The 25,975-nt window shown below is 40.0% G+C and overlaps 1 protein-coding gene across 1 annotated transcript in view; it reads left to right on the forward strand.

Moving 5' to 3' along the window:
• The window catches only part of grin3a (glutamate receptor, ionotropic, N-methyl-D-aspartate 3A), a gene marked incomplete at both ends in the record, with an annotated part of 60,319 nt that extends 35,690 nt beyond the window's left edge, over nt 1–24,629 (forward strand). The window contains 6 exons of the mRNA XM_080509933.1: nt 359–504; nt 4,960–5,075; nt 6,539–6,690; nt 12,523–12,684; nt 14,000–14,070; nt 24,065–24,629. Coding sequence (XP_080366059.1) covers nt 359–504; nt 4,960–5,075; nt 6,539–6,690; nt 12,523–12,684; nt 14,000–14,070; nt 24,065–24,629 — 1,212 coding nt within the window. The remainder of the gene's footprint in view (nt 1–358; nt 505–4,959; nt 5,076–6,538; nt 6,691–12,522; nt 12,685–13,999; nt 14,071–24,064) is intronic.
• Nucleotides 24,630–25,975: the final 1,346 nt, after the last annotated feature.

A 25,975-nucleotide genomic window follows, 5' to 3' on the forward strand; every position in this document is an offset into this window, starting at 1 on the left:
TCAGTGTTCAATTTGCTTGTCGCAGTTTACAAACAACAAATTAGTGCTCAGGTTTTAGCTGTTTGTGTAGTTCCTACAAATCGTTGTTTTCTTTAAAACATCTATTCAGCAATCTTTAATCAAACTACTTTTGAATTTGTAAATTGGATAAGGCTAATTGATATTGATGCCAAGTCACCCAAATCATTGTATAATGAGAAATAATGAATCACGAGGCTAAAGTAAAGAAAGGAAACAAAGTAGAGTTCAGGACTGAAGGAAATGAGAAGCAATAAGCTGAAATGTTGGTATCAATAATATAGCTCTGTAATGCAGAAGGTAAAGGTAACGTCTGGGTTTTCATTCTGCTTTCCTGCAGTTGCACCATCCCTCTCAGGGATTCAGATTTGCTACAGTGAGAGAAAGCAGTGCAGAGGACTACGTCAAGAAGAGTTTCCCCGAAATGCACGAGTACATGAGGAGATACAATGTCCCTGCAACACCGGATGGGATAAATAATCTCAAGTAAGCTAGTACAACGTTTACGGTTCACATGTAGCCATGTGGAAAAACATGTAGGTATGCATGAAACACATTTTGTACACCCAACACTCTTTACTGATTCATGTTGGTTTTTTCTCCTCATATTGACCCAGATATTTGCTTTCTCTTGGTATGATGATTCCTGAAAATCAGCTTCTTTGTGTGTACATAAGGGGGAGAAGAAATGCGAAGGGGTGTACCAAAGGAAAGTCAAAAATTTAAGGGGGTGAAAGAAAGAAAGAAAAAAAAATATATATATCCCTGCTGCTGTCATTCCCCACCACAAGCATGCCTGTTCGCATTCAGATCTCACCCTCCTCTTTACCCTGCCACTGCTGTCATCCTAAGCCGCTTCAACATTCAACTGGCATCCCCGCGGAGCATAGCAGAATATAGTGCGAAAAGGCAGCTGGAATGCAGGCCTAGTCTGGTAGGACATATTTGAAATGGATAAAACAAGATTTTTTTTTCTTCTTTTTACTGAGCTCATAAACACTGATGTAAACACAGTGAAGTTGAAAGGACAAAACTTAATCTTTAGAAAAGTAACAACTTGGCAACCAGAGAGTATTCAAGCGTGATGATGATTTACTCTATTAGGGACCAGGCATTAAAGATCACTTCCATGATTTTACAAAAAACCATATGCCCATTGGTCACTTTTATATTATGACATTATATTGACATTAGATTTTTACATTATGACACCACTGCATAGTTCACCGGTGGCACTAGGATATTTGGAGGATTTTGTGAACCCTTCACAAAACTATGAAAAGTACAGATTTGATTGAGGTCATTGCAAGAAATCCTTATTGCCATTTCAGTACCAGCATATTTACATTTTTTGACACCATTTACATGACGTTTACAAACAAAAAATGCATTGTTTTTGTGTTTTCGTTTCAAATTGGTTTCCCGTTTACATGGCAGCATTTTGAAATGATGCACAGAGAACAATCTACCATAAACATTAACAATAGTGGGTACAAGGACATTCATATGATGACCACATTGGATTGCTATTCCAGGTGACTCAACAATAAAACTATTGAGTCCCATTTGAATATGGACTACGAGTCATGACACTATGGAGGATGCCATTGTTTTTATAGTTACATTTTTCCTCGTTTCCACAGAGTTGCAGCCTTTTTGCAAAGTTCCACTTTGGGAGCCATTTTCAAAACACTCCATTTTCAGGGACTCTGAGCACTGTTGCGTAAACAGACAAAATGCAACAAAGGTTTTTGCGTTTTCACTTAAAACCATTGCGAAAACAGGACCTTAGTAAACCCACTTTGACTGGCCTTTGGAGGTCAATCTGTAATAGACTTTTAATTAATTGTTCAAAGTCATCGTTGCATCAGTGAGCGTCTTCTGAGCATCAGCTTGTGGACTGTACCCATGATGTTGCCATGTGTGATACAATGAAACTCATGGAGCTTTATCTTCCTGACTAATAACAAGCAACTTCTCACCACGAGGCAGGAGAGTAGTGCTGAAGCTCCCTTCGCCTTCCGTCGATGTGGAGACAAGGCTGCGACCGTCTTTTCTCAGTATATATTGTGCCACAGGTTCTTTAGGAAAAATTCAGCCTCTATCCACAAAACAATTCCTCAGCAGCAGTGTGAAATCTCAAGGGGCTCACGTAGTATAGAGATACTTTTTTTTTTTTTGGCAGGTGACTCCCTCCTCGAGTGCTGGACAAATTGAAGTATGCTAAACATTCAACATTTATTTTACATGTTGAGTGGTTCACATATGTCAATTTGTTTTAGACTAAATGTTAAATGCTGAAAGCTGTTACTTGTGGCATTCTGCGTTGTGCCTTGTGAGTCAAATGTGTGAGGGGCCCAGTTTTAGTGAGGGTAACCAAAATCAAGTAATCTAAATATCTAATCATCTCCAGCCACGAATAATTGGTTTTACTTTTCTTTGCCATCAGCTCGAGGGTTCAATTACCATTCCAAGCAAAAAACTGAGAATCAGAGCGTTGTGGTCATTACAGAGATAAAATAATCTCCTTGACTGTACGATATCAGGTGAACCACATCTTTGGCAACAATTTGCAGATCCGATGTCATGATCAATTCATGTTGTTCCTCCACAATGGTTTTTCACCTGTGTGCCCACTCTGTGCTCTTGACTCCATCAGAAAGTCATCAATTAAAAATAGCCACATCATGTTTGCAATTCACACCATTGGGATGAAAATACTTGTTTTTTAATGTATTATTTAAGGCAGTTGATGCAAAAAAATAAAAAATGCATCATGTTTTAATCATACAGTATTTAGTTATTACGTGGTTAAATACATACGGCCGTGTGGATAGTCCAAGGTTATGCACTGCAGCCTTAATTCAAGCAGTGGTAAGGAACACAGTCAGTGTGTAGAAGACTGATAGATTTCAAAAACTGTCCTTGATCGCAAGTTAAGAGGGAGAAAGCATATCTAGAGATGGCCTTTGTAGCATTTGTATCCCAGTAGGCTTTTGTTGAGATGAAAGATGTTTTAGAGTTGATTTGTAAAAGCTTCACTGAGAGTGTTGCACTTCCTATCTCACCTCCATATAACTGACTCGTGAGGAATACGAATAAATTGGCAAATGCTGGGAGGGCAGGCGTTAATTCCACTGGCTGGTGGCCAGTGGAATACACAGAGAGGGCCAGCATGAGAAATATGAGGTTCAGGCAAGGCAAAGAGGTTGGTGGGGGAATTTGTTGAATCATTGACATCCCACTGCAGTGACTGTGAGGAGCTCTGTAAAATTGCCTCGAAGCTAAAAGCAAAGATATTCATTCCACCTTGGTTATATGCTGCTGGTGTCAACGTGACTTTTAAATGGCTGAAAAGTTAAACTATGTGCTAGTCTTTGCTTTGAAAATTTAAATCTAAATGATAAATCACTAATGGGTGTCATTTTTAGCCTGACTTGCCTCACAGCAAAGACTTTTTTTTGGTGGACTTTGAATGTTTCTCCAAGTGCTCCCCCTCCCACAGTCCGAACACATGAAGTTTATTGTCTTATAGGCTCTGTTGACAGGACAAATTCACAAAAAGTGAAATTGCAAAACTTCCATGCAAACAACAGTGCTCAGCGCCACTGAGAACACAACTTTTCACTGACTCCGTTACCGGGTAGAGGCAACTCTCTGAAAACACTCCGGTTCCGTCTCCGCATAGAGTGGACACACCATTTGTGTGCTATAATATAAAAAGTTCTGCACATGTGCGAGTTGATGGACATTAACAAACACAACGGCCTCCAGAGTGTCATGACTCCCAGTCCATAGTCTCTTCGGACTTCAATCCAACCGTGTCATCTGTCCATAGGAATGTCTGTGTGCTCACCATTGTTGTTTATTGTGTATAGTTTTCTCTGCGCGTGTGTGTGGTGTCATGACAAAACAATCACCGGCAACCAATGAGTGGCACAACATGAAAACAACATCGTTTTCAGCGTTTCTGTGGTTTCCATGTAAATCGACATCGTTTTCAAAATGTTGCCATGTAAACGCAAAACATTTCTGAAACAAAAATGCAAAAGTGATGAGTTTTCACTTGAAATGTTGTGTAATTGGGTCCTGAATGCGGGTGTGAATCCATCACTGTCTCTCTGTGTTTGCCCTGTGATTGACTGGCAATGTATTCTGCCATCGTCACATTGTCAGAAAGGATTTGCCCCCAGCACCTTAAGTTAGATAAAGGGGGGTATATTTACTTCCGATTCCAGATTACTCCTCTCAAGTCTAGACTCAATGCCGACACACCCGAGATGGACTTAAACTAAACTTTTTCCCGTTTGTGCTCACTCTTGAAGGTCACATAAGTGCCCTGAGGACAGAAGCAGAAGAAATAAGCCTCAGCAAAAGAAATCACGAGTTATGAGCCAAAATGAAGTCCAGTGCAGTCTCTCTGGGTTGTGGAGGTTAATATTTTATGTCAAACAGATGGCTAGCTAAAACAGTAAAACAAAATGAAATGCTTTTGGTGACCACAATGACCTGGATTAGTATTAGTTTGTTCTTTTCTCTTCACCCGTCCAGTTTCAGGATTTAGAGTCAATTGTTTGAACATCCTATAGACAATATGGAATACCATACAGTTGATTTTCATTAAGTTTTACTCAGTTATGCAGTGTAGAGTATTTATTCCATTCTGATTAGCCTGAGGAGTGCTTGCAAAATTGTGCGCACAGGAAAATGTTTAATTAGTGCGGCATGCTGTTTGAGATGAATGCTACAAAGGCCTGTGAACAAAACAGATGAGCTCTCACTGGCAAGGTCAAGAACCCTTCACCGCGTTTCAGCTGAACACAACACTTAAGTTATAAAACCACAGTTTGCCATTACCACAAGTCCCTGAACTGGGGTGACTTCTTCCTGCTACATTTGCAGCTGTCATCTTTCTGTTGTTGTTACTGTTGCCGTTTACAGGGCTGATCCTCAGAAACTGGATGCATTCATCATGGACAAAGCTCTGCTGGACTATGAGGTCTCCATAGATGCCGACTGTAAAACGCTGACAGTTGGAAAACCCTTTGCAATAGAAGGTAAGACAAATGCAAACTGCATGCCAAAATAAACCGACTAAAAAAGTGAGTCATGGTGAAAAAGGACTAGAGGCTAAGTAAACAAACAAGTTACTTTTTAAATGGCGGTGTAATGTAAACTCTCAGACGAGGAGTGAGGTCTGGTGTAAAAGATACTCGTTTTATATTAATATCCGCATCTCTGAGCCTCATGGACTTCATGAACTTGGGTATGACTGAGTTTGACAGAAGTTTAACTGCACATCATCTTTCTATGCCAACAATGTTTTCAGGAAGTAAATAAATGAAGCTTCTCCAGTCTACAGTACCCAGAGGGCAGCACATACTCTCAAACGATGCACTGCCCCATCATGGGCGACGTCATGTAATACTTGCAAGGTGGTATACGGGAGCTCCCTTTAAAAGTGAAATCTCCATTGAGTAATCTCCTAAACAATTCAATGGACCACTGCTTTTTTGCAGTTTGTATGTGCAGTGATATTTTTTGCTGCTTTGATTGTTGTCAATATATTATGACCTCTTGATATTAAAAGTCTTCTCTGATCATTTGGTCAGAATCAATAGTCCAGCAAAGACTGCCATTTGATGCTTTCAGCAAGTTTTGTCAGTTTGTGATCAGGAATAGTTTTTTGTTTGTTTGTTTGTTTTTTTAAAGAATGAAGCACAGGGTGCCAAATCTCCAACTTTTGTTTGTTTCGTTTCGTTTTTTTTCTTTTCCAGATCAAGTAACGGAAACATCAGCCTTATTTCACATCACTCTAGTGTTACAGTAGTATTAACACAAAGGTTATGTTTTGGTTTTTAATAATAGCTCCTTTCTAGACTGACCATAAGCGGTTTTAGCACGGCCCTAAATTTTAACAATATCAATCACTCATCGCTTCTGCTGTCACTAATCTTTTTGGCTTTCAAAAGCTTACATTCGCCACCGTCTACTGTTAATCTCTGGTCCATTTAGCGGGCCTCTTCCTCCCACTGGGAAAATGTTCCCATGGTGGTTGCTTCCATTACAGGCCACCGTAGCCCCCAGATTCCTGCGTTGTTGTTAATTACTTAATGCACCCTTAAGCCTCCTGGATACAATACAAATCAATCAGTGTGCTTCCTACCAAGGCGAGGTACTCTTGTAATTGGCTATTGCAGAATTTGTCACACTTTCCTGGCAAGACATTCTGGGGTATATACAATATACTGACAACGTAAAGTGTCTACTTTGTCTTAAAAGGAATCTTGGTTTTTTTTTTTTTTTTAAAGGAAACAGCTAAACTGTCAAGACTACCGTGTTTTTGCTCGGCAGCCTTTTTCCCCCCACAGCTATGAGCCGGGAAAAGATTATAGTAGCAGCATGAAGGTGAAGTGAAAAAACAAAAAAACAAAACAAGAATCTCTCTGCTGTCATGACAGAAGAATAATCACTCCATAGATTCTCATTTGCATGTTTGTGTGTGTTTTCTGTTTGACAGGCTATGGCATTGGCCTCCCTCAGAACTCTCCGCTCACATCCAACATCTCAGAGCTTGTTAGTCAGTACAAGTCAGATGGCTTCATGGACATGCTGCATGACAAATGGTACAAGGTTGTACCCTGCGGGAAGCGCAGCTTTGCTGTGACTGAGGTAAGAGCAGAGTGCGCCTGGGTGGAAGGTTCGTCTTATTATGCCATTTCTGATTATAGCCTGGAAATAATTGTTGTTAAAAATTCATTACTGAACCTGCCTGATAGCTTTACTGTCACTTAACAAGAAGGGAAGATATTTCTCTTCTCCAAAGCTCAGCGAGCGCTATAGATATAGCTTCTTGGGCCACCATTTCTCCTCTGGAAATGATTTTCCTGCCCTTTACAACCTCCATGTACAGTAATTGCTGCTTTCTAATTCAAACCCTGACCTCTGACCCTACCTGCTGAAGCCGTGCCCCCCATAACTTCTGTCCTAGCCAGTCCAGACCCCCTGTGGTCCAGTCGTTCCTGCCATTACAGAGCACTTAGTGCTTTTACCGACCTGGCTTTCTCTCCTTCTAGCTGTGACTTTAGAAACTCCTAAAAGCTGCTTCTGAATAAGGCCAGACTGCACCTTCATCCCTCCGCTCCTCTTAACATTTGTAGATCACTAATTTCTTTTATTTACTGTCTTAGCTGCCATGTGACAGGCAACATAACCCCTCATGATGATGTCTAATTAATAAGCAGTCATGGTGTGTGCCTTTGAATGACAGCGTCACCTCGGTGTCTAATCATAAATGTAAATTACCATCTTATGAGTCTCCATGACATGAGCACAAGTGGTTACATTGCCGCGCTGCAGAATCAGTGTCAGCGAAGCGAATCGTTTTCCAATGTGCAGCAACCCAGACGTGTTATAGATGCTATCTGCCACCGCCGACATTTAAATTGCTCCAGGTACATTTCATTTTGCGGCATCATGCCATGCTCTGCCTGCAGTGAGTCTGGAAATATTCAAGCTTCTTGTCGAAACCGGCGTAATGACCATGCATGCCCTTCTAAGTCCCTTATCAGAGATATTGTTGGTAGATGGAGGGAACTGTGTAATTTATATTTGTTTATGTCACTGCAAAATAAAAGTTTCAAATACTAGCATGTTTAAACCTTTTAGAAATGACCTGTTGAAGGTACTTGCACTGTATGCATGAAGATCACATTTTTAAAATGTATAACCTTTTTTTTTTTTTTTTAATTGAAATGAAAGAATGTTCAAAGCATTGTTATTTTAATTAAGATGCAAGATTATGAATTCAGGACTGTGGTTATTTCATCGAGCGTGACAAACACTGGCTTTGCCTCCCAGTTTTTCCAAGTGCTTTTGTCCAAGATGGATTGAGTGGCATGAACTATACTTTCTTGGTTTGTGGCCACAGTATCACTTTTTTTATTTATGGTTAGCGGGACAGAGTGTGGTGGCTCGTTTTACCCTTCCCTCCACTGTGGAGGGTATTTTCAGTTCACACACATAATTCATCCCAAATGGAGCAATTCCTTTCCGGCTTACAAATAAAGATCAATCTGTCAATAGAGAAAAAAATTAACAAAGGAAACATAAAAAATGTTTATTGAAACATAAACTGAAGCATAAAAAAAGTGAATAATTACATAATAGAAATATGAAAAGAGTCATTTTTGTTCAGTTTATCTTTAACTTTTGGACGCTAATAATTAATTTACTTCCTCAGCTATTGATTTAACTGCATTGGGCTAATCTGATATTAAAATGTTACATGTGTGAAGACATTTGCATTCCCCAGCATCATCACACTGCGTACAAGCAAGAAAGCATGTGACGGAAGCTTTATGAATTGCCTTTAAGGCTGACTCAGTTAGGTCCGGCTCAGCATTTTTTAAGCAATCTTTTATTCCGATGAATGACTGCTACACTACCAGCAGCGAGCCCGGCGATTCAGAAAAGATGAAAAATCTGATGGATTGGTTTTGGAGAGGCGGCCAAACTCTCTGGCATGTGGCCGGCTCTCTGTCAGCCCCCCAAAGAGAAGTTGATCCTATTTTATGTGATAAAGTCAATACACATTATTCAATTAGCTCACATTAAGCCAGCCACACTTAACATTAAAGAAATTGTTTGAAAAAAATGGATGAATGTCATGAGCGGAAGAGGCTACAAAGAGGCTATTCATACATTTTTGTTGCAAATGTACATAGTTGCATTGTGAAATGTAAAAGCTCTGAGAAATTACTGAAAGTGAAATTGGTGGCACTGGTTCGTTGTGCTCAGGAAAGGTAAAGTCCTTAAAGTAATGAACGCCGCTATGGGCTCATGCACACAAGCTACTTTTTATGCACTGGAGCAGGAGCTGCAGAATTAGATTAGATTAACGTCATGTAGTTTCAGTAAGCTTGACTATAAAAGGATAATGCCACTGGAATTTTCATCCCCCCCCCCCTGCTATCTCAGTAAATTCCCACAAAATATGAAAACTCCTGTTGCCATTGTCAGACTTTCCAGAAATCCCGGGTCCTCACCCCTAACAACACTACCGAAAATGTCATTATGGCTCGCCTGCCAAGTTCCGGTGATAAATTGAATCCATCATGTATTCTTTTTCAGCATGACTTTATAATGCAATCACTGCAGCTGCTCCTGCATCCCAGGCCGTCCCGTACGCAGCAGTAAATAGATCCTCGTGAGAGAAGAGGCAACATCTGCAGTTACGGCAACAAGTGGTCATTTAAGAAAAGCATCACATCAAACTTGTAGATTGGCACTCATGCAGATCATCATCCAGTACTGGGGAAAAAATTGTATCTTCTTTTTTTTTTTTTTTTTAACAGACACATTCAGAGCAGGAACAAGTCCAAATTAAGATGTAAGTGAGGGTATTGCACTTTTCAAGTCTAGGAGGTGGGGAAAAAAAAGTTTCTCATTTCCACTGAGTGACAGAGCTGACAATGGTCGTTCAGACAACAGTGCAGGCTTCACTTCAATCACTTTGAATATAATGGTATTTGTTGGACACCAGTTTCAACAGTTTCATCAGTTTCAAGTGAAAATAGAAAAACATTCAATAGGATTTGGGGGACCAGTTATGCTGAAAGCACAATTAAACAACAGACAAAAAATGCTCGCAATGTGGCACTATCTTTGTGGAAAACAGGACTTTTTGAAAGCACTCCAAGTCTATCTCTGTGTAGAAGGAAAAAAAACACTTTTCTGAAACGCTGCGACTGCACATGCACACCATGGCTATAAGAAATATTTCTTCTGCACATGCGTGAGTAGAGTAGAAAATAAACAACAGCACTCACTCGTGGCCCTATATGATTTATTTATTTTATTTTTTTAGCATTTCTGCTATTTCCGCGTAAATGGACATTGTTTTCAAAACATTTCACTTGAAATGTTGTCAATAGGGCTTTGATTCAATCAGACTTGAACAATTATGGAGTATATAGGGGGTCTGTAAGCAGAAATGTAACACGATGAACAGCAATGTTATATCTTCACCAAACAACAAAATAGTATTGTTTTTTTCTATCCCTGTAGAGTGAGTCCTTTATATCTACTTAGTTCCACTTCCATTTTAGCCATTAGCAAACCAATATTTGGTCCTGCAGCTTTTTAATTTAGTAAAACGGCAACTTGTTTTTTCCCCCATGCAAAACATAAATAAATGTGAACCTTTATTCTTCAAATGAAACTTCACTCTCATTCACAATTGTTGAAATGGTAACAGGAGGGGCGTGGGGTTGGATGGCACTAGGTTGCTGTACCTGGACCTTACAGAGCATGCACAAGTATCTGAACGAGATCATAGGAGAGCTGGACATGCATACAAGATGCTTTACTCATGGTCAGCATCCGTGTTTTTGCATTTGTGCAAAGAGGAAGAAAAGAAGCATTGACAGAGGCTCAGAGACTTACCTCCAGCCGGCCAAACCAGTGTCTCTGACCACACAGTCATCATCAAGGTTGTCTGAGAGCCCCAACGTCCTGTAGCTTAGTGGCCCAGGTTCCTCCTGGTTCGCAGCCTCATGTGGAGAGAGTATGAAGGCAGCTCCTGCAGGACGATAGAATTGATAATGATGAAGCCAAATCTAACAGAACATCGCTGAGACTTTATGTTTCAGTCCATATGGTGCTGCAAGGTTGCATCTCAGGCCGTTGTGGAGCTCAGAGAAGTCGTGGTCTGGGTTGGAGAGGAGATCCCCCAGGACCCCATTCATCACCTCAGGCAACAAGCATGGGGAGACCACGTTAAATACTGAGCACCATTCTGAATTGTTACGATAAAGTTTCCTGTACAATGGATTCTCCTGCCGCCTCATTAGTCTGTCACTTCAGCCTCTGTATGCCGATTATTTTCATTTCCATCAATCAATGGGAAATCACCAATTAAAGGAAAGATCTCCAGCATTAGCAGAATATTCATATAATATATCTGTAATTCATTTCTGAGTGCCGCTTCTGTGACAGCTGTTTTTATTTGAAAAACAATGGGAGCCAATAATTCCTGGGAGGTCAGCCAAATTATCTGATATAATAGAGAGTAAGAACTTCTGTCTGTGGCCAGTGCAACAGTGGGTACACGCAATTCATGGATAATAATAACGAAATGAGAGAATTATAAAGTGACACTAATCATAAATGCACTGGCTCAAGGAAGGATGCACTGTGTGCTCGAGCAATCTCTTTCTATAATTCATGAAACCGCCACTGAAAGAGACTCGTGGAAAGGAGAAACTGTTGTTAACCCTTGATATATTTTCAGGCCTTGATGTTTCTTTTGCTGATGTTTAAGATGGACGAGCCGTATTCACCAATGCAATGCCATACTCATGGGTGCAGCATTTTGAACTTTGTGCTGATGACAAACTGAATGCTCCCTTACTTCTTTAGTCCACCAAACCGAGTGCATGTGAAAACAAAAGGCAATTAAAAATTGTAGGTAATCTCAGCATTTTCCTATTTGGCATCAGTCCATTTTAAACAAGCTTTGGCACAAACACACCTTTTTTTTGGGGGGGGGGGGGGGGGGGGGGGGGTGCTGCTGTGCTTGACATGATATTGCTTTAATCTGCAGTACTGGATTGTACAATGAATTGTGTTCAGAAACAATGATGACTGGATGTAATACAAGCCAATGCACTGGTTTTTAGACCAAAATCATCCTTATGTCTTCCAAAAGCCCTTTGATCAATAATAACCTTAACCTGGTTACTCCTAGACAGATCCAAAATTGTTCGTTTTAGATCATTAATATAAAATTATGTAGTTGGTGGGATCTGTCAGTTCCTTTGATTTCACTTTATTCTCATGATTTTCAAAAATGTTTCTCAAACAGTTTATAAATTCATAAAATTCTTTCCTTGTGAGAGACCTCCAGTCTTGAAAATGCCCTCACCTTTTGCACATTAACCTATCCAGGTGAAAAACTTTCCTGCAGCTGTATTTCCCCCCCATTAACAACACATATTTTTGGAACTTTTTTTAACCCTTTCCAACTTTTTTGTCACGGTCATCAAATTCGAAATGAGCCAATATTGTTCATTGTATATCTTTCATCAATGACGGTGTTTTGTTGATCTTCTGTAAATAAGATTTGCAAATCATATCTTTCTATTTGAATTCATTAACACACTGTTCCAACCTTTTTTGAATTGGGTTTCTATCAAATAAACAAAAAAAAAATATTGTGTTGTGGGGATTGTGCAACATAAAAAGACCCATGGCAATTTGAATAAAAACAAGAAAAAACAAACCTGTTATTAAGTAGCTCACCCTAACCACGCAGTACAATGTCAGGAGCTCTACACTTCAGAAACAGATTTTTTTTTTTTTTTAATGCATCTACTCCTAATTCGAAGCCAATAATATGCATATCTTATTTCTTAAGTCTTTGTATCACTCTGCTCTTTTTTTTCCTTCAGTCTCTCCATTCTTCACTTTGTTCTGTCATTCACCGGCTGTTTGTGTTTCCAGACGCTGCAGATGGGAATAAAGCATTTCTCCGGACTATTTGTGATGCTGTGTGTGGGAGTGGCCTTATCTCTGCTGACCACAATAGCAGAACACATCGTGTACAAGCTGGTGATCCCGAGAGTCAAAGAGCCACGCTTCAAATACTGGCTGCACACCAGCCAGGTACTCACCCAGCTGACGCTGACACGCACACACACACACGCGCACACACACGCACACGCACACGCACACGCACACTAAAAACAATGTAGTTTTCATGTTGGACCACTAGTATGTGCTGTTGTTGGTTTTTGTAATGAAACCACACGTGCACACAGAAAACAAACTATAACTATCAACAAACCTGTTATTAAGTACACAAACCTTTTTATAATCAGATGACAAAGTTGGATTACTATTCTAGGTGACTCAACTATAAAATTCCCAAGTCCCAGGACCATATGGACTCAGAGTCTTGACCCTCTGGAGGCAAACATTGTTGTTATTGTCCATTTACTCACACATGTGCAAAAGAATTATTTACTGCAAAGAACTTTATTTTACTAAACATGTCCATATTGTTTTACAACTTATTAGTAAGTGACAAACTGTTGTTTCCAAGGAACACATCAAAGATCCTCTCTGACCAGTGACTATTCATAAAAATGACCTATAAAATCACAACTTGGATTTATCTTAAATTTTTAAATGAATTATAAACTGACTTGTCACATGTAACCATGATTAATTGAAAACCAATAGAAGTTGGTCACTTACTGAGGATCAGTTGCATTTTAAGCCAACACAGAGCCTCACTTCTCAATGTACTATATTTCTAACTCGCTGTCGGTATTCAAAATAACTTAAATTCTTATCAAATTATTCCAAATAAGATGCACCCTCGGAGTATTGTGAAGTTGATTTCCTAAATGATAATTCATATTGTTGGTGGCCAAACTCACAACTACTCCATAAAGCAGAGTTTATGGACTGGCTGCCTTCTTGCAGACCTTGTTGTCCTGGAAAGGATTAAGCAGAGAGAGGTAATTCTCAAATATGAGGCTGCTTGTTGACTTAAGTCTGAGATCCTCACACTGCATATCTGTCACTGTACCAGTGCTTCATTTGACTCCCATGCCGTTTATGATTACTGCTCACTCTGTCAGCAATTCTTCTGTCGTGCCTGCACTTGTCTCACAAATTCATGCATTTTCAATTGGATCAGACATATAGACTATAGAACATTGAAGTAGATGCAGAAGCTGTTATTATTGGTGTCAACGTGCTAATCACAAAGCAGCGCATGAAGCAGATCAATGAATAAAGCTTTCTCTGTCTCAGCAGTTAAAATTACAAAGACAATGTGGATTAAAAGACAAAATTTCAGGTTAAAATCAAATATTGAAGGTTTTGAACATTCATTTGTGTTTGTTAATTTTGCTTATGTTATAAAGCAAATATCTATCATATGCAAAATGGTGTGTTGTTTGTTTTCCAGAGATTACATCGAGCCCTCAACTCAGTCTTCAACGACGACAAACTACCGACTGTTACCAAACCTGATAAAAGGTATTGTTCTTTCTTGTCATTTGCTGCCTTCAGTACCAGAAAATCAAGCAGAGCAGTCTCTCAGTGTAAACCATTAACACGTGATGTTATCCTTTTTAGGATTAGGAGTTGAAGCAAAATCCCATCCCTCATTGTCTGAACTGAATGTGAACTGAGCTTATATGTGTTGTAATTCAAGTCCATGCTTTACTACATCTGACTCCAGACTTTAGGCTCATTACAACTTTTGTCATGCAAAGACACACAAGGAACAGCTTTGCTTCTCATTTCTGACTGCTTGAGGTAATAGTTTTAGAGGCTTACTCCTTAAAGTGGGATAAAATACCAATGAGCCCTTTTAATGAAATTATACACCTTCATATAACCGCATTACAAGTTTCATCCAACGACTACTGCCTCCATTTAAGAAAGAAGTCATGCTGAATTCTTGAGTATGGTTACGGATCACTCCTGAGTGCATGCGGTGTAACATTCGTCCACATTTAAAATGCACTGAAGTTGTTCTAGCTGGAAGCCAATTTTCCAGCCATAAATGGCCCATTGGCTAAATTATTAGGTTGAGGAAAAAGTGACACCAATTAACATCCGCGTGGCAGTCAGGGAACATTTTTTTTTCTTTTTTTCTTTTAATCAGAAACTAAATAGGACGGTCATCCTGATGGAAGCCAATTATCAGTGAGAGAAATTAAGAGTATAATCTCGCCCTGACGTCACGGAGCATTGTTGGGAGCAGCGGGAGATTCAGTATATCATGAGCGCTCCAAAAGTTTCGAGGGTGCCCTTTGTCCAGATCAGTTACATAAACCTTCATAGTCACGATGATAGTTCACTGTGAAGCTCCACTTTTTTGCACACTTTAGATACCATGCTTTTCCTTTGGTTTAACCCTCATTTAGTAGATTTATATTGATTTTAAGGGTGTGGGATTGTCCAAAATGTACAATGAGAGAGTGATTTTTCCTTTTATTCAAAGAAAGTTTCGAGTGTGTACGTTAAAAACATGTGACATCTTGTGAAGGTATAAGCAAGGCAGGACCACTTACCACTGTATCGCCATACGACCCAGTAGTTATTTGACTCAAGGGAAATACACAGGGATTTGTGCATGAAACAAAGGTACAAAAATCCACAACTCAGTCAAAATCCAAAGGGCAAGCAACAAAACAGAGAATCTCAACTCCACAAGGGGAGATGCTGGAATGACATCAAACAACAAAAGCCGGGTGAGTGTAAAGAGCAGACTGATCAGTAATGAGCTGCAGCTGTGGTGACAGAGAAAACAGGAAGTGAATCACAACAACATGTGAAGAGTGTCCAGGTACACAATAAAACAGGAAGTTATTGCAAAAGACCTAAGGACCACTGAATTGGCTCATATGGGTGCAACACTCTAATGATCATAAATTATCTCAGTTGTGGTCATAACAAGAACACATGCCATATCTGGTAAGCAGAGTCGAAGAGCAGAAGGGCAAAAGGAAAATCAAAACAAACTCCAAGCATTTGCTGAGCAACTAAACCTTTTTTGCTTCCCGATGCTGAATGAAAAATTCTGTCGTAATTTCACTTCCATCCCTGCTTTGCTCAGGTGAAGCAGTGCGTGGAGATCACACACAGTCCTGCTGAGGGATACCTTTGGTAATGAGGATAGATTGCCTCTTTTTGTATAATTATGCTCATTCAGTCGAGCTCCTCTGCGTCATGCCTGTGCTCCATGCCTCAGAGTCACAAATTATTACCGTGCCATTGTCAACAGGAACATCAGGAGTCAAAAAGTGTCAGTTTGCAAGGCTTTCACTGAAATGGCCCGATCTCCCCTTTGGTACAAACAGGATCTTGCAACTCAAGCTTTTAACCATAAATTGTACCAAAAAGTACCTATATCAGTCCCTGCCACTGCGGTACATTTACTGTGTTAGAATGTCAGCAGTTTGTCGCCAAACAGAAAATTAAATCTGCAGCAACTACTGAGGATGGAGCCACAGCTTATTTCTTCTACGAGCTGTGTTAACGAGGACTTAGAAAAAGAAAAACCTAAAGGCATCAGAGAAGTGTCTGTCTGTGAGAATTAAGAGCACAGTCTGCAAAACCCTGGAAACTCTCTTGGATGGCCAATTAGGATCAAGTCATTTAGGATAGAGTGTTTTCCCCTCATGAAGCTCTGGAAGAGACACACATGTATGGGAGGAGGACATTGTCTGTCACATCCAGTAGATCAATAATAGCAGCTATAATTCAGCGGTGGTGGTCTATTTGATGGAGAAATGGATACAAGTCCAATGATTTCTTTTCTTAATACTGATCACTTTGAAGCTTTGATAATTAGTAATGATTGATTATATTCTTCATTACCCTGACAAAATGCTAGATGTAAGGAAAAGTTATTTCCTCAATATGTTTCTCCAGTACACATTTGTGTTGTATTGCGACATGGTTCAGATGAATGGAGATGCTAAGCAATGATGTCAACCTGTCAGCGAACTCTTTCCCAATCAGAGGTTGTGGTGACATGAACCACAAGTCATGGAGATTAAGGTTGATGGAAATGGTGAATAAATTTAACTTCTATAGTGCATTCCCAAAACAGTTCATGTTGTTAGTCACATTCACTCATTCACACAGACACACACCAATGGAGGCGGCTCCTGTGTAAGGTACCTACTCCATCAATTGGGAGCGGTTTGGGGATGTCTTGCTCAAGAATACTTTCACATGTGGACAGGTGGAGATGCGAATCGTACCTTCCTTCCTATTGGGAGACAGCCACTCTACCATCTGCTATCTGATTGAAGCTTTGAGGATGTAGTTTCATGAAGTTTATGATCTGATCAGAGTTCATGTAAATGGAATGTTGTATTGCTCCCCTCTGTCTGAACTCTGTCTCATATAATATCATCAGGTGATACTTCAGGCACAGACTTTTGAGAAAAATCACAATGGCAAGGCACATCTGGTTGATACAAGAAACAAATCTATTATTAAACATATTAAAAGACTATGGAAGAGTCTAAATGCTCAATAAACATGAGGGTTGCAAATGTGACTAATTCAGTCCATTGGATGCTAATGATGAAGTTGAATGATCATGTGTGCATGTCACAAATGATAAACATCACTGTGCAAAGTATAATGTGGTCGATTCACTGACTGACTTTGGTGATATTCTTGGTGTACATAAACTCAGTAAACTCGTGCCATAATATCTTTTAAACTGAAACTTTAACGTATGTTTCTTTGTCGTGGTGGAAAGTGTGCATTATGAAAATGTCTATATTTCCACACAAAACAATTACTAAAAGATATGACCACAATCTCAACAAAAAGCCAATTCTAATTAAACCTGGAATTTCTAAGTGAATCTTTTCAAAATACCAAAGTCCAGTACTGTAATTGGATACCTCAATGAGTTTCTCTCTCTGTGGTGAAGAGGTCATTCAGAGGAGTACAGGAGTGAGTCCCGGAGCTGGTGCAGTTCAACATCCTGTTCAATGACACTTGAACGAGGTGCGCTGGTGCTGAAGGGCCCACTGTGCTGCTCGCTGCTTCTTGGCCTTGTTGTCACTGCTGAAATTAACATCTGTACTGACAGATGGACTGGGAAATAGTAGTTAGAAGGTGCAGTTGTTGACACGAGGCCCAAAAAGTTGCCGTAATTATTGGAAGTTCTGACTTTTATTAGAGCTGGATTTGATGTTTGTTGAGTGCAAGGTGTTGCAAGGACATCTGTCAAATCACTGCGTATGAAGGAAATCAATGTTTATTAATATTTGACTGAGGGATTGGGAACATCGTAATGAGAGGAATCCAGTGACCCTGAAATGTGAGGAACTGGAAATTGTACAGAAGAATCTGAAAGCTGTAATTGACAGGGTGAGCCAGGATCTGATTTCTCTGAATAAAAGGAGCAGAGGTACGTATCTAACCCACAGCAGAAAACTAAATTACCTCCCTGTCCATGACGAGGAAACAACAGAGGCTGTCCTGCAGCTGTGTGTATTGACTCACACAAAGTGGGAATCAAAGGGGTGTGTTTGTTTTTGTGGTGAAAACAGAGAAACCTCTTCAAGTCAGTGAAACGAGCACAGTAATGAGATTTCTATCCAGTTCACACAAATACCACGCAGCACCATACGTTCTTTAGTGTCGTGAAAAAAACGTCACTGTTTGGGTAAATAATGATGAAGGACGTGCTAACATTGGAAGGTAAAAATTATTTATATTTGGGTGTTTTTAACATCATCACGACTCATATTTCTCTCTCTGACTTTGACATCATTATCTCTCATGGGCCAATGCACTGCAGGTACCACTGGCAGATGTCAAATGTTTTTTGGTTTTTTTTTTTTACATTATCAACGTCACATTCAGAAAATAGAAAATAAAAGCGCCCGGACCTGATCTTTATTATTAAAGTAAAGTTAAAACACAGGAGGTAAAGAGATATTTTTCTATCTCTTTTCCACAAAAAATTGTTCTCTTTTGTGCAAAGTTTGGCTCACGGCTGAATACATTGTGTAAGAAAGAACCCAATCGGATTGGTTTCTTTTCAGCTTCTGATAAAGCAAAACCTCTTGTTGTTACCAAGCAACACATCTATGTACATAAGGGATGATGCATCCTCATCACTTTAACTAGAAAAAAACAGAAGTTAAGAGCCAACATGTCATTTTAAGACCAAACGTGCCCATGAGTGCTTGAGTGTGCTCAAGTACATTTGCCATTTAAAGTATGAATGCCTGATGGGAGAAAGGACATCAGTTTTAGTTAGAAATTAGACTAATTTCAGTTAAGCTTGAGGGCTGATGGCATTTAGGGAACACAAAAAATATTTATTAGGAGTCCAACTCAACTCCACCAAGAAGGTCAAAAGTGATTCTGCTAAATACTCAGAAATGTCCACTTGAGCCTGAACATAAAACAAACAACATGCTCTTGGGCACTGTTTAAAATAACTTTATCAAGTAAAAGCAAAAAATTTTGGTTGCGTTTTGGATGTCTGTTTATACAACGATGGTTGTCGGAAGATAACAAGTTTTTGAAGATGCTTGGGCTCCATCTCCACAGCGAAAACGCAGCTACTGCACATGCACACCACGGTCCATATTGTCAAGGGACTTGGTAGTTTTACAGTTATAGTTGAGTGTCACCAGTAAATCCAACTTCACGGTCTGTCCATTCAAATGTCTGTGTACTCATTATTGTTAATGTATATAGTGTGTTGTAGTCTGTGCGCATGTGTGTGTTGTTGCATTACTAAAGCAACTAACAGCGCCCACTCGGGCCCTGCATGAAAACTACATCATTTTCAGCATTTCTACCATTTACTTGGAAGCAGACACCATTTTCAAAATGTTGCTGTGTATTTGTGAAACCTTTCCGAAACAATAACGCAAAATCAATACGTATCCATTCATGTCATGTAAATGGGTCCTTATTATCATCACACCTATTTTTAGGTTACATATATTATTAAACTGTGTTTGTATGCTTCTTCTCACTATCTTCAGATTGACAGAGGGATGTCGAGATATGGATTTCAAATCAGTCGTGTAATTGAGTCAATATTGGATCATGTGCATCATGTTTATGGAAAATGGCATTCAGAACAAAAAAGCCTTGATGTACAAATGTCAGTTATGAAGGTTTGTGGTAATTTTTAACTGGAACTGAGGGAGTTAAATCTGTGAAGCCCTAATAACAGGAATAGTTTATTTGCGTGACACTTCTGAGAGCCGCCACAAAATGAAAAACAACACAAGTACTATCATTAGTTGAAGGTTAAAGTCTGCACACTTGTATTTGGAATGTGTTTTAAAAAAAAGCTTTACTCTCCCAGAAATACACACAAAACTCCCAGCCAGCACTTCCTTTTCAATCTGGATTATGCGACACCTCCTTGGAACCTACCTGAGATCATCTTACTCCTGTAACGAAGCCTCGTCTTAGTCACAGAGCCTGAGTCAGTCTGAGTCAGCCGCTCCACTAACGGGCAGCACTCCTGCACTCGGTGAAAGCTGGAGTGATGATCTCCAGCCTCGAGGCTTAAGAGATCTGATAACGTTAACCGCATTTCAAAGCGCTCTCCATTTCACTGCAGCCATGATGCAAGCACAGGTGCCCTCTTGTCAAATGCGCGTATCACTTTAAACTCTTTTTTTTTTTAGGTTTCTATATTCTGACGCGTCACCCTTTAGTCTTAAGTCTCTTTTGATGTCTGGAGGATGTCAATGGAGTCGTCTTGTCATTTCTTTTTTCATCACCAGTGAAAATACCTTTGATTCGGAAAGCTCCTCGGTTACAATCTTCACTTCATATGATGGGAATTCCTCTTCTTGGCTTCTTTAATAGATTCCTGGCTATTTCTCGGCCTGTAGATTTGTGCCTGTGGATTTGAGAAGTTTCTGTTTCAGGAAGGAAAAGAAAACATATTGTGTTGTTTTGCAAACATGAATGCAACATTATCGTTTTTGCTCCTGTTTTTCACGAACTGAACTCAAAGATCTGAGACTTTTTCTGTGTACAAAGAAGACTTATTTATCTTGAGAAATGTGTCTAACGCCACGTTTACACGTACCTGGGTATCTGAAAAAACTGTGATATTTCTCTACGTTTGGGCCACACATTTACATATAAACACAGCTACGACTCACCACAAATGATGATTCCTGAAAGCTCCAGCCACAATGGAGATCTGTATAAAATCCATGTCTCTGGTTGCATCTAAAGGCGGGTAGGCGGATATTTATGTCACAATTCATGATGTCCTGTTTTTTCTTTCCAGGATTCTGATTGGCTATCATGGCTTCATGCTTCTTGCTTGCCACTTACAGGTTTGGGATGCTCATAGGAGCACTGAGCCAGGTGTACATGCAGGTCTGTGTAAATTAAGATTTTTTTTTTGTAAACGTAGAAGGGGGGAAAAAAATCCCTTTTTGGAAAAACCCGGCTACTTATAAGCGTAGCCGTGTGAGTGAACGCTTCTCCTTTGCTGAGATAATCCATCCCCCTCACAGGTGTAGCATATCAATATGCTTATTAGGCAGCAGGTGTGGTCATCATGTCACATGCAGCTTTGCTTCCTGAAATGGGTCAGACTTCATTCAAACCTGGATCATTTTGAGCAGAAACATGTCCTGCAACATAAAAAAAAAAAATTAATAAATAAAAAGTCAGTCTCGGGGGCCAAAAATGTGGTTTATTGCCGAAGAGGGTTAATCAAAGATCACACATGGTTGTTCAACAACTCTGCATCCAATAGAAATTTGGTTGAATTTGTTTGCCCGTCCTCCAACACATTGATATATATGCAGGTTGGTTTTCAATAAACCTCTCCCGTGCAAAACCACTTTATTACCATATTCAGTGCTTGGCCATTGTTCATAACACACACACACACACACACACACACACACACTCACACACACACGATCATGAAACCTTTTGTGAAGCAGCTTTGAATCCATATTTTTTTATATGTGGTTTGCATACGCTGTAAAATGGCCTTGATTGTGGATCATGCAGCTTATTCATCACTAATTGGTGGAGACGGATACATAAAGAGAGAAAAAAAAGATTTCTCAAATGACGAGAGAAATGGACATAACATTGGTGATGTGATATTGGTGATGGTGGGTGAAACGGCAACTTCGCTGTGTAAAATCCATGATCCTGCTCCTGGCACTCATTAGCTTGAAGGTGAAGGTAGGACTCCTGGCTACATGGGACAGGGTTACAAAGTTCAGTGCTGGTGCCTGAGGGAAGTAATTGGACAGAAATGTGATTTCTACTGTGGGCTTCTTATACCCCTCTTCATTTTTGTCTCTGACCTGCATGTACTGGAGGTCCAATAATTAAAATTTTAATGAAACTTACTTGGTGTTCGGTGTCTTATGAACCAAGTGGCTGGCCCGGAACAAAAGTTACAAGTTTTGGAGACGATTGCTATGCTAAGACAAATGTCTTGTTTTGACCAGTGTGTTCAAAATCAAATACTAAGGAAATATCCGTTTCATTATTGAAACAACACTTCTTGTCAATACATCTGATACATTTGGAAAGAAAGTTGTTTAAATGGTGCTTAATTTCTGAGCAACACACATTTGTGGAATGAGCAGCAGACCTGAGTAGGTGGGTTATACCAACAAAATCTTTTCTTTGCTGGTGATTTTCCTGTGGTGTTGATTGGATAATAAGCCTGGAGAAATGAATCATATTAGCAACTTCACAGTTGAACATTGAAGAAACAAGCTTTCCCATTGACTGGGTGAAATTCAAACAAAGTCTACAAATGGTTTGAGTTTTTTCTTTTTCTTTTTTAAGTCTAAAATATATTCTTACAGCCAATTGATAAACAAGAAAGGAAGAATAATGAGCTGACTGTCAACTGTAGGTTTAATATTCTGCTGATATTTGATAAAGGTGACCAGTACAACAAACAAACTGGGAAATGGTTTTTCAGATTATTTTCTCAGACAAAATCCTGATTAAAAGAAATCATTACAGGGTTGAACTTGGCTTCATTTCAGACCCGTTTAAATAAAAACAGTGAAAAATGGAGACGCTTCATTACATTTTGGGTGTACATTTCCACCATAAAGGTGGTTGTATGTATTGTTTTAAAAAAAAAACCACTTGTGAATTGGAACTTTTCAAAAATGCTCCCACTCCTTGGAAATGGTGGAAAAGACTACTTTTTGAAAACGACTGCTACTACGCATGTGCACCACCAAATAGTTCTTCTGCACATTTACAAATAGACTAAAAACAACAGTGGCTTCCAGAGTGTCATGAGTTGTTACGTTTGGGTCGGGGGATGAGGACTCAGAATGACAGACACTGCCGTTGTTGATGGTTAAAGTTATTTTATTGCCAGGCGAAAAAGAAGAATCCAGAAACCAAAAAAATCCAAGATCTTCCAGATGAGGGAGTAAGGGAGCATAAACTAATGGAACACAGAGACAGGAGGACTAAAGCTCAGGAGCACAGAGACACACAGACGGCCTGACAACCAGAGCAGACAAGAAAAGCCCACTTTATACTCAAGCCGCCAGGTGATGGCAATCACACAATCAGGCACAGGTGAAAGAAATCAGGGCGGGAAACAGCAATCAAACACTAGGAAGGAAAACCAAGGAGCCTGAAATGAGAGGCAGAGTTCACAAACAAGACACAACAAACAACATGAACCCTGACATGACTCCCAGTCCATATTCTCCTGGGAATTGGTACTTTTACAGTTGAGTCACCTGAAATCGTAAAACAATAATATTTCTAAAAGTATATCTAACAGATTTAAAAATATATACATATGAATACTGAAATAACAAGCATGATAAAGAGTTTGTCTATGGATCTCGAGAGGAGTTAGTACCAGTAATAATCTGGCACAATGTTGTTTGAGGTCAATCATAGTGCTGGTCACTTGCTTGCTTCCCTTGAAATTACATGTTGCCTTGTGTGCTCAATCTGTAGCCTGTGGATGTTGCAAAAATACATGTCAGTGAGCGAATATACAGGAGTAGTTGTGCACTACATGTATTTGCAATATCAAGTGCAGTTTGCCTAATATTCACACTTTACATATAATTTTTAGGATAATTTGGTTTTATTTACCACACAAAAAATACATGATGCCATTCACAGTGTTGAATCCCCAAGGTTGACAGGGAAGTACTGCTGCTTGTCTGTCATAATGCAAATGCAGTTAAGCTCAGATCATCAGCGACTGAGTGGCATGTTGTTGGTGGCAGATAATAAAAGCAGTGTTGTGTGAAGCTTTTTCAGTCCTGAAAAACATCAACTCTGCTGTATGTAAAATATGTGCACTAATAATGAATAAAAGTCCTCGAGTCATTTCATGTGATTTGAAAGAATCTACATTTTAAATGCTTTATTTTCAAACATGCAGTGTTAGTCCAAATCCTTGGTTTGTTTGTTCTCTGGCCGATGAAGTGGAACTACTCATAATATTTGTTGAATTGTCTCATCTCATCAGGTGCAATGAGGGAAACAACCAGTCCACGTCGTGGAATCCTGCAGAATCGTCCCACTGTAACAGGCGAAGGGTGGTACCACAGGAGATGCAGAATGACCTGGAACATCCTTCCTCCCAGGACCTCCCACCTCCACCGCCCCCGTCACCCCTCCCTCATCCTTATTCTCTTCCCATGTTGGAGAAACATTTACCCACGGTGACCACCTCCAACGGTCGCTCTGACCTACTGGGACGGGCGTTGGGCCAAGGACAGGGGGGTCCTGGACAGAGTGTAGCACAGTGCCGGGCTCTGGGAGTTGGTGACTGTGGTCCTGGCCTGAGTTTGGGAAACAACACCCTGGTTCAGGAACTGTCAGAACTGGAGGGTCAAATCGTGGCAATCAAGCAGCAGCTGCAGTCAGCCATAAGACGGAAGAGAGAGCTAGAACAGTACCAATCAGAAAACCAGCAAGCAAACCAGACTGCACCCAGTCAGCCCACCACACACCAGTCCAACCAGTTTGCTCAGTATACTCAGCCCCACCAGCAGACTAACCAACATATAAACACACTCCCAGAGTTCTGAAGCTCGTGTCCACTGTTATGTTTGGAGGAACCTGCCAAGACTTGGAACGAGCTTCCAAAACCTCCTCTGGATCCTGAAAGAAGGGACCTTCGAATGAGTTCGGGATTGGAGCTCTCACAGATGTCCGGCAGCAGGATCTCCTTTAGACTCAGGATTCACTGTGAATGCTGGAACGAAATGTTCTACAGAAATCAGATCCTGCTCTGTACCTCCAAGATGGACATTTTCTTATGAGGTCACTTTTAAATAGATGCGAATTTCCGGACTCGGGTGAACCTGAGATTTCAACCCAAATCAGTTCTGAGACCCTTGCTAGCTTATTGAGTCACTGAAGAGCCGTGCAACCTTTTTTCCCTTCTCCACTTCTCTTCTTCCATTTTCTTTCGCTTTCCCATCCCATTTGGATCCCTTAATTTTTTTCTCTCTTTTTGCATTCCTTTTCTGCTTACCGCTTCCTTTTGCCCCTCTCATACCTTTCCTCTAAGCCTCGTCGCTTCAAGGGTACAGATTTGCTTGCCATGACGATAAGCTTGATCATAGACACCAGGACTCTTTGGTATTTAAGCTTACTGGACTAAATTACCTGAGTCTGTTGAGACTCATTGCGAGTGTAAAGTGACCTGAGGTTGAACCTGGCCAGTTCAATTATCATGTCCTTGGGTCTTGCAGAAACCTTGTACCTTTTTGACTAGATTTCTCAACTGAAAGAAAAATCCTAGACCTGCGGGTGATCGGTTGAACTTACCATAGATACCCCTATGTTTCTGGCTATTGCGAATGCATTTGCTTTGGCTTGGGGCTTTTTGTTTTTCTTTCAAATGAGCCTTGAAAGGTTGGTGGGGCTGCTTTCATAACAACAACACAATAAAATAATAATAATAATTCAGCAACACCACAAAGATATAAAGCTTTCGCAAGACACCTTTACATTCACAAAGAACACCTGGTTGTCTTCGTGTGGTGGGTTATAGGACAATACACAATTTTACGATCATACGATTCACTGTATCACTTTGTCCTTCACTTCACTGATGCACTTGGGGTGTCATTGTTTAACTTGTCAGAGCTTGAGTAATGGTCCAAAGGGGTTTTCATCCTGCACTTACAACAACAAACACGCTGAAGAAGTAATGCATAAAATGATAATCAATCCAAGAGACTTCACTGTCTTTTAGTCAGGGAACCAAAACGGAACTCTTTTTATTGCCCAGCCTCTTGAGAATATGCTGGTTCTAAAATACACCAAACATAGGAATACCGTTGAAGTGAACGCAAACCTGAACCGAGACCATTATCTAACTCTGGTATGTTAATTAATTAGATAAACACACTAAAACAGCTCCTCT

Source organism: Blennius ocellaris, assembly GCF_963422515.1.
Source record: "Blennius ocellaris genome assembly, chromosome: 15".
Classification (NCBI taxonomy): domain Eukaryota; kingdom Metazoa; phylum Chordata; class Actinopteri; order Blenniiformes; family Blenniidae; genus Blennius; species Blennius ocellaris.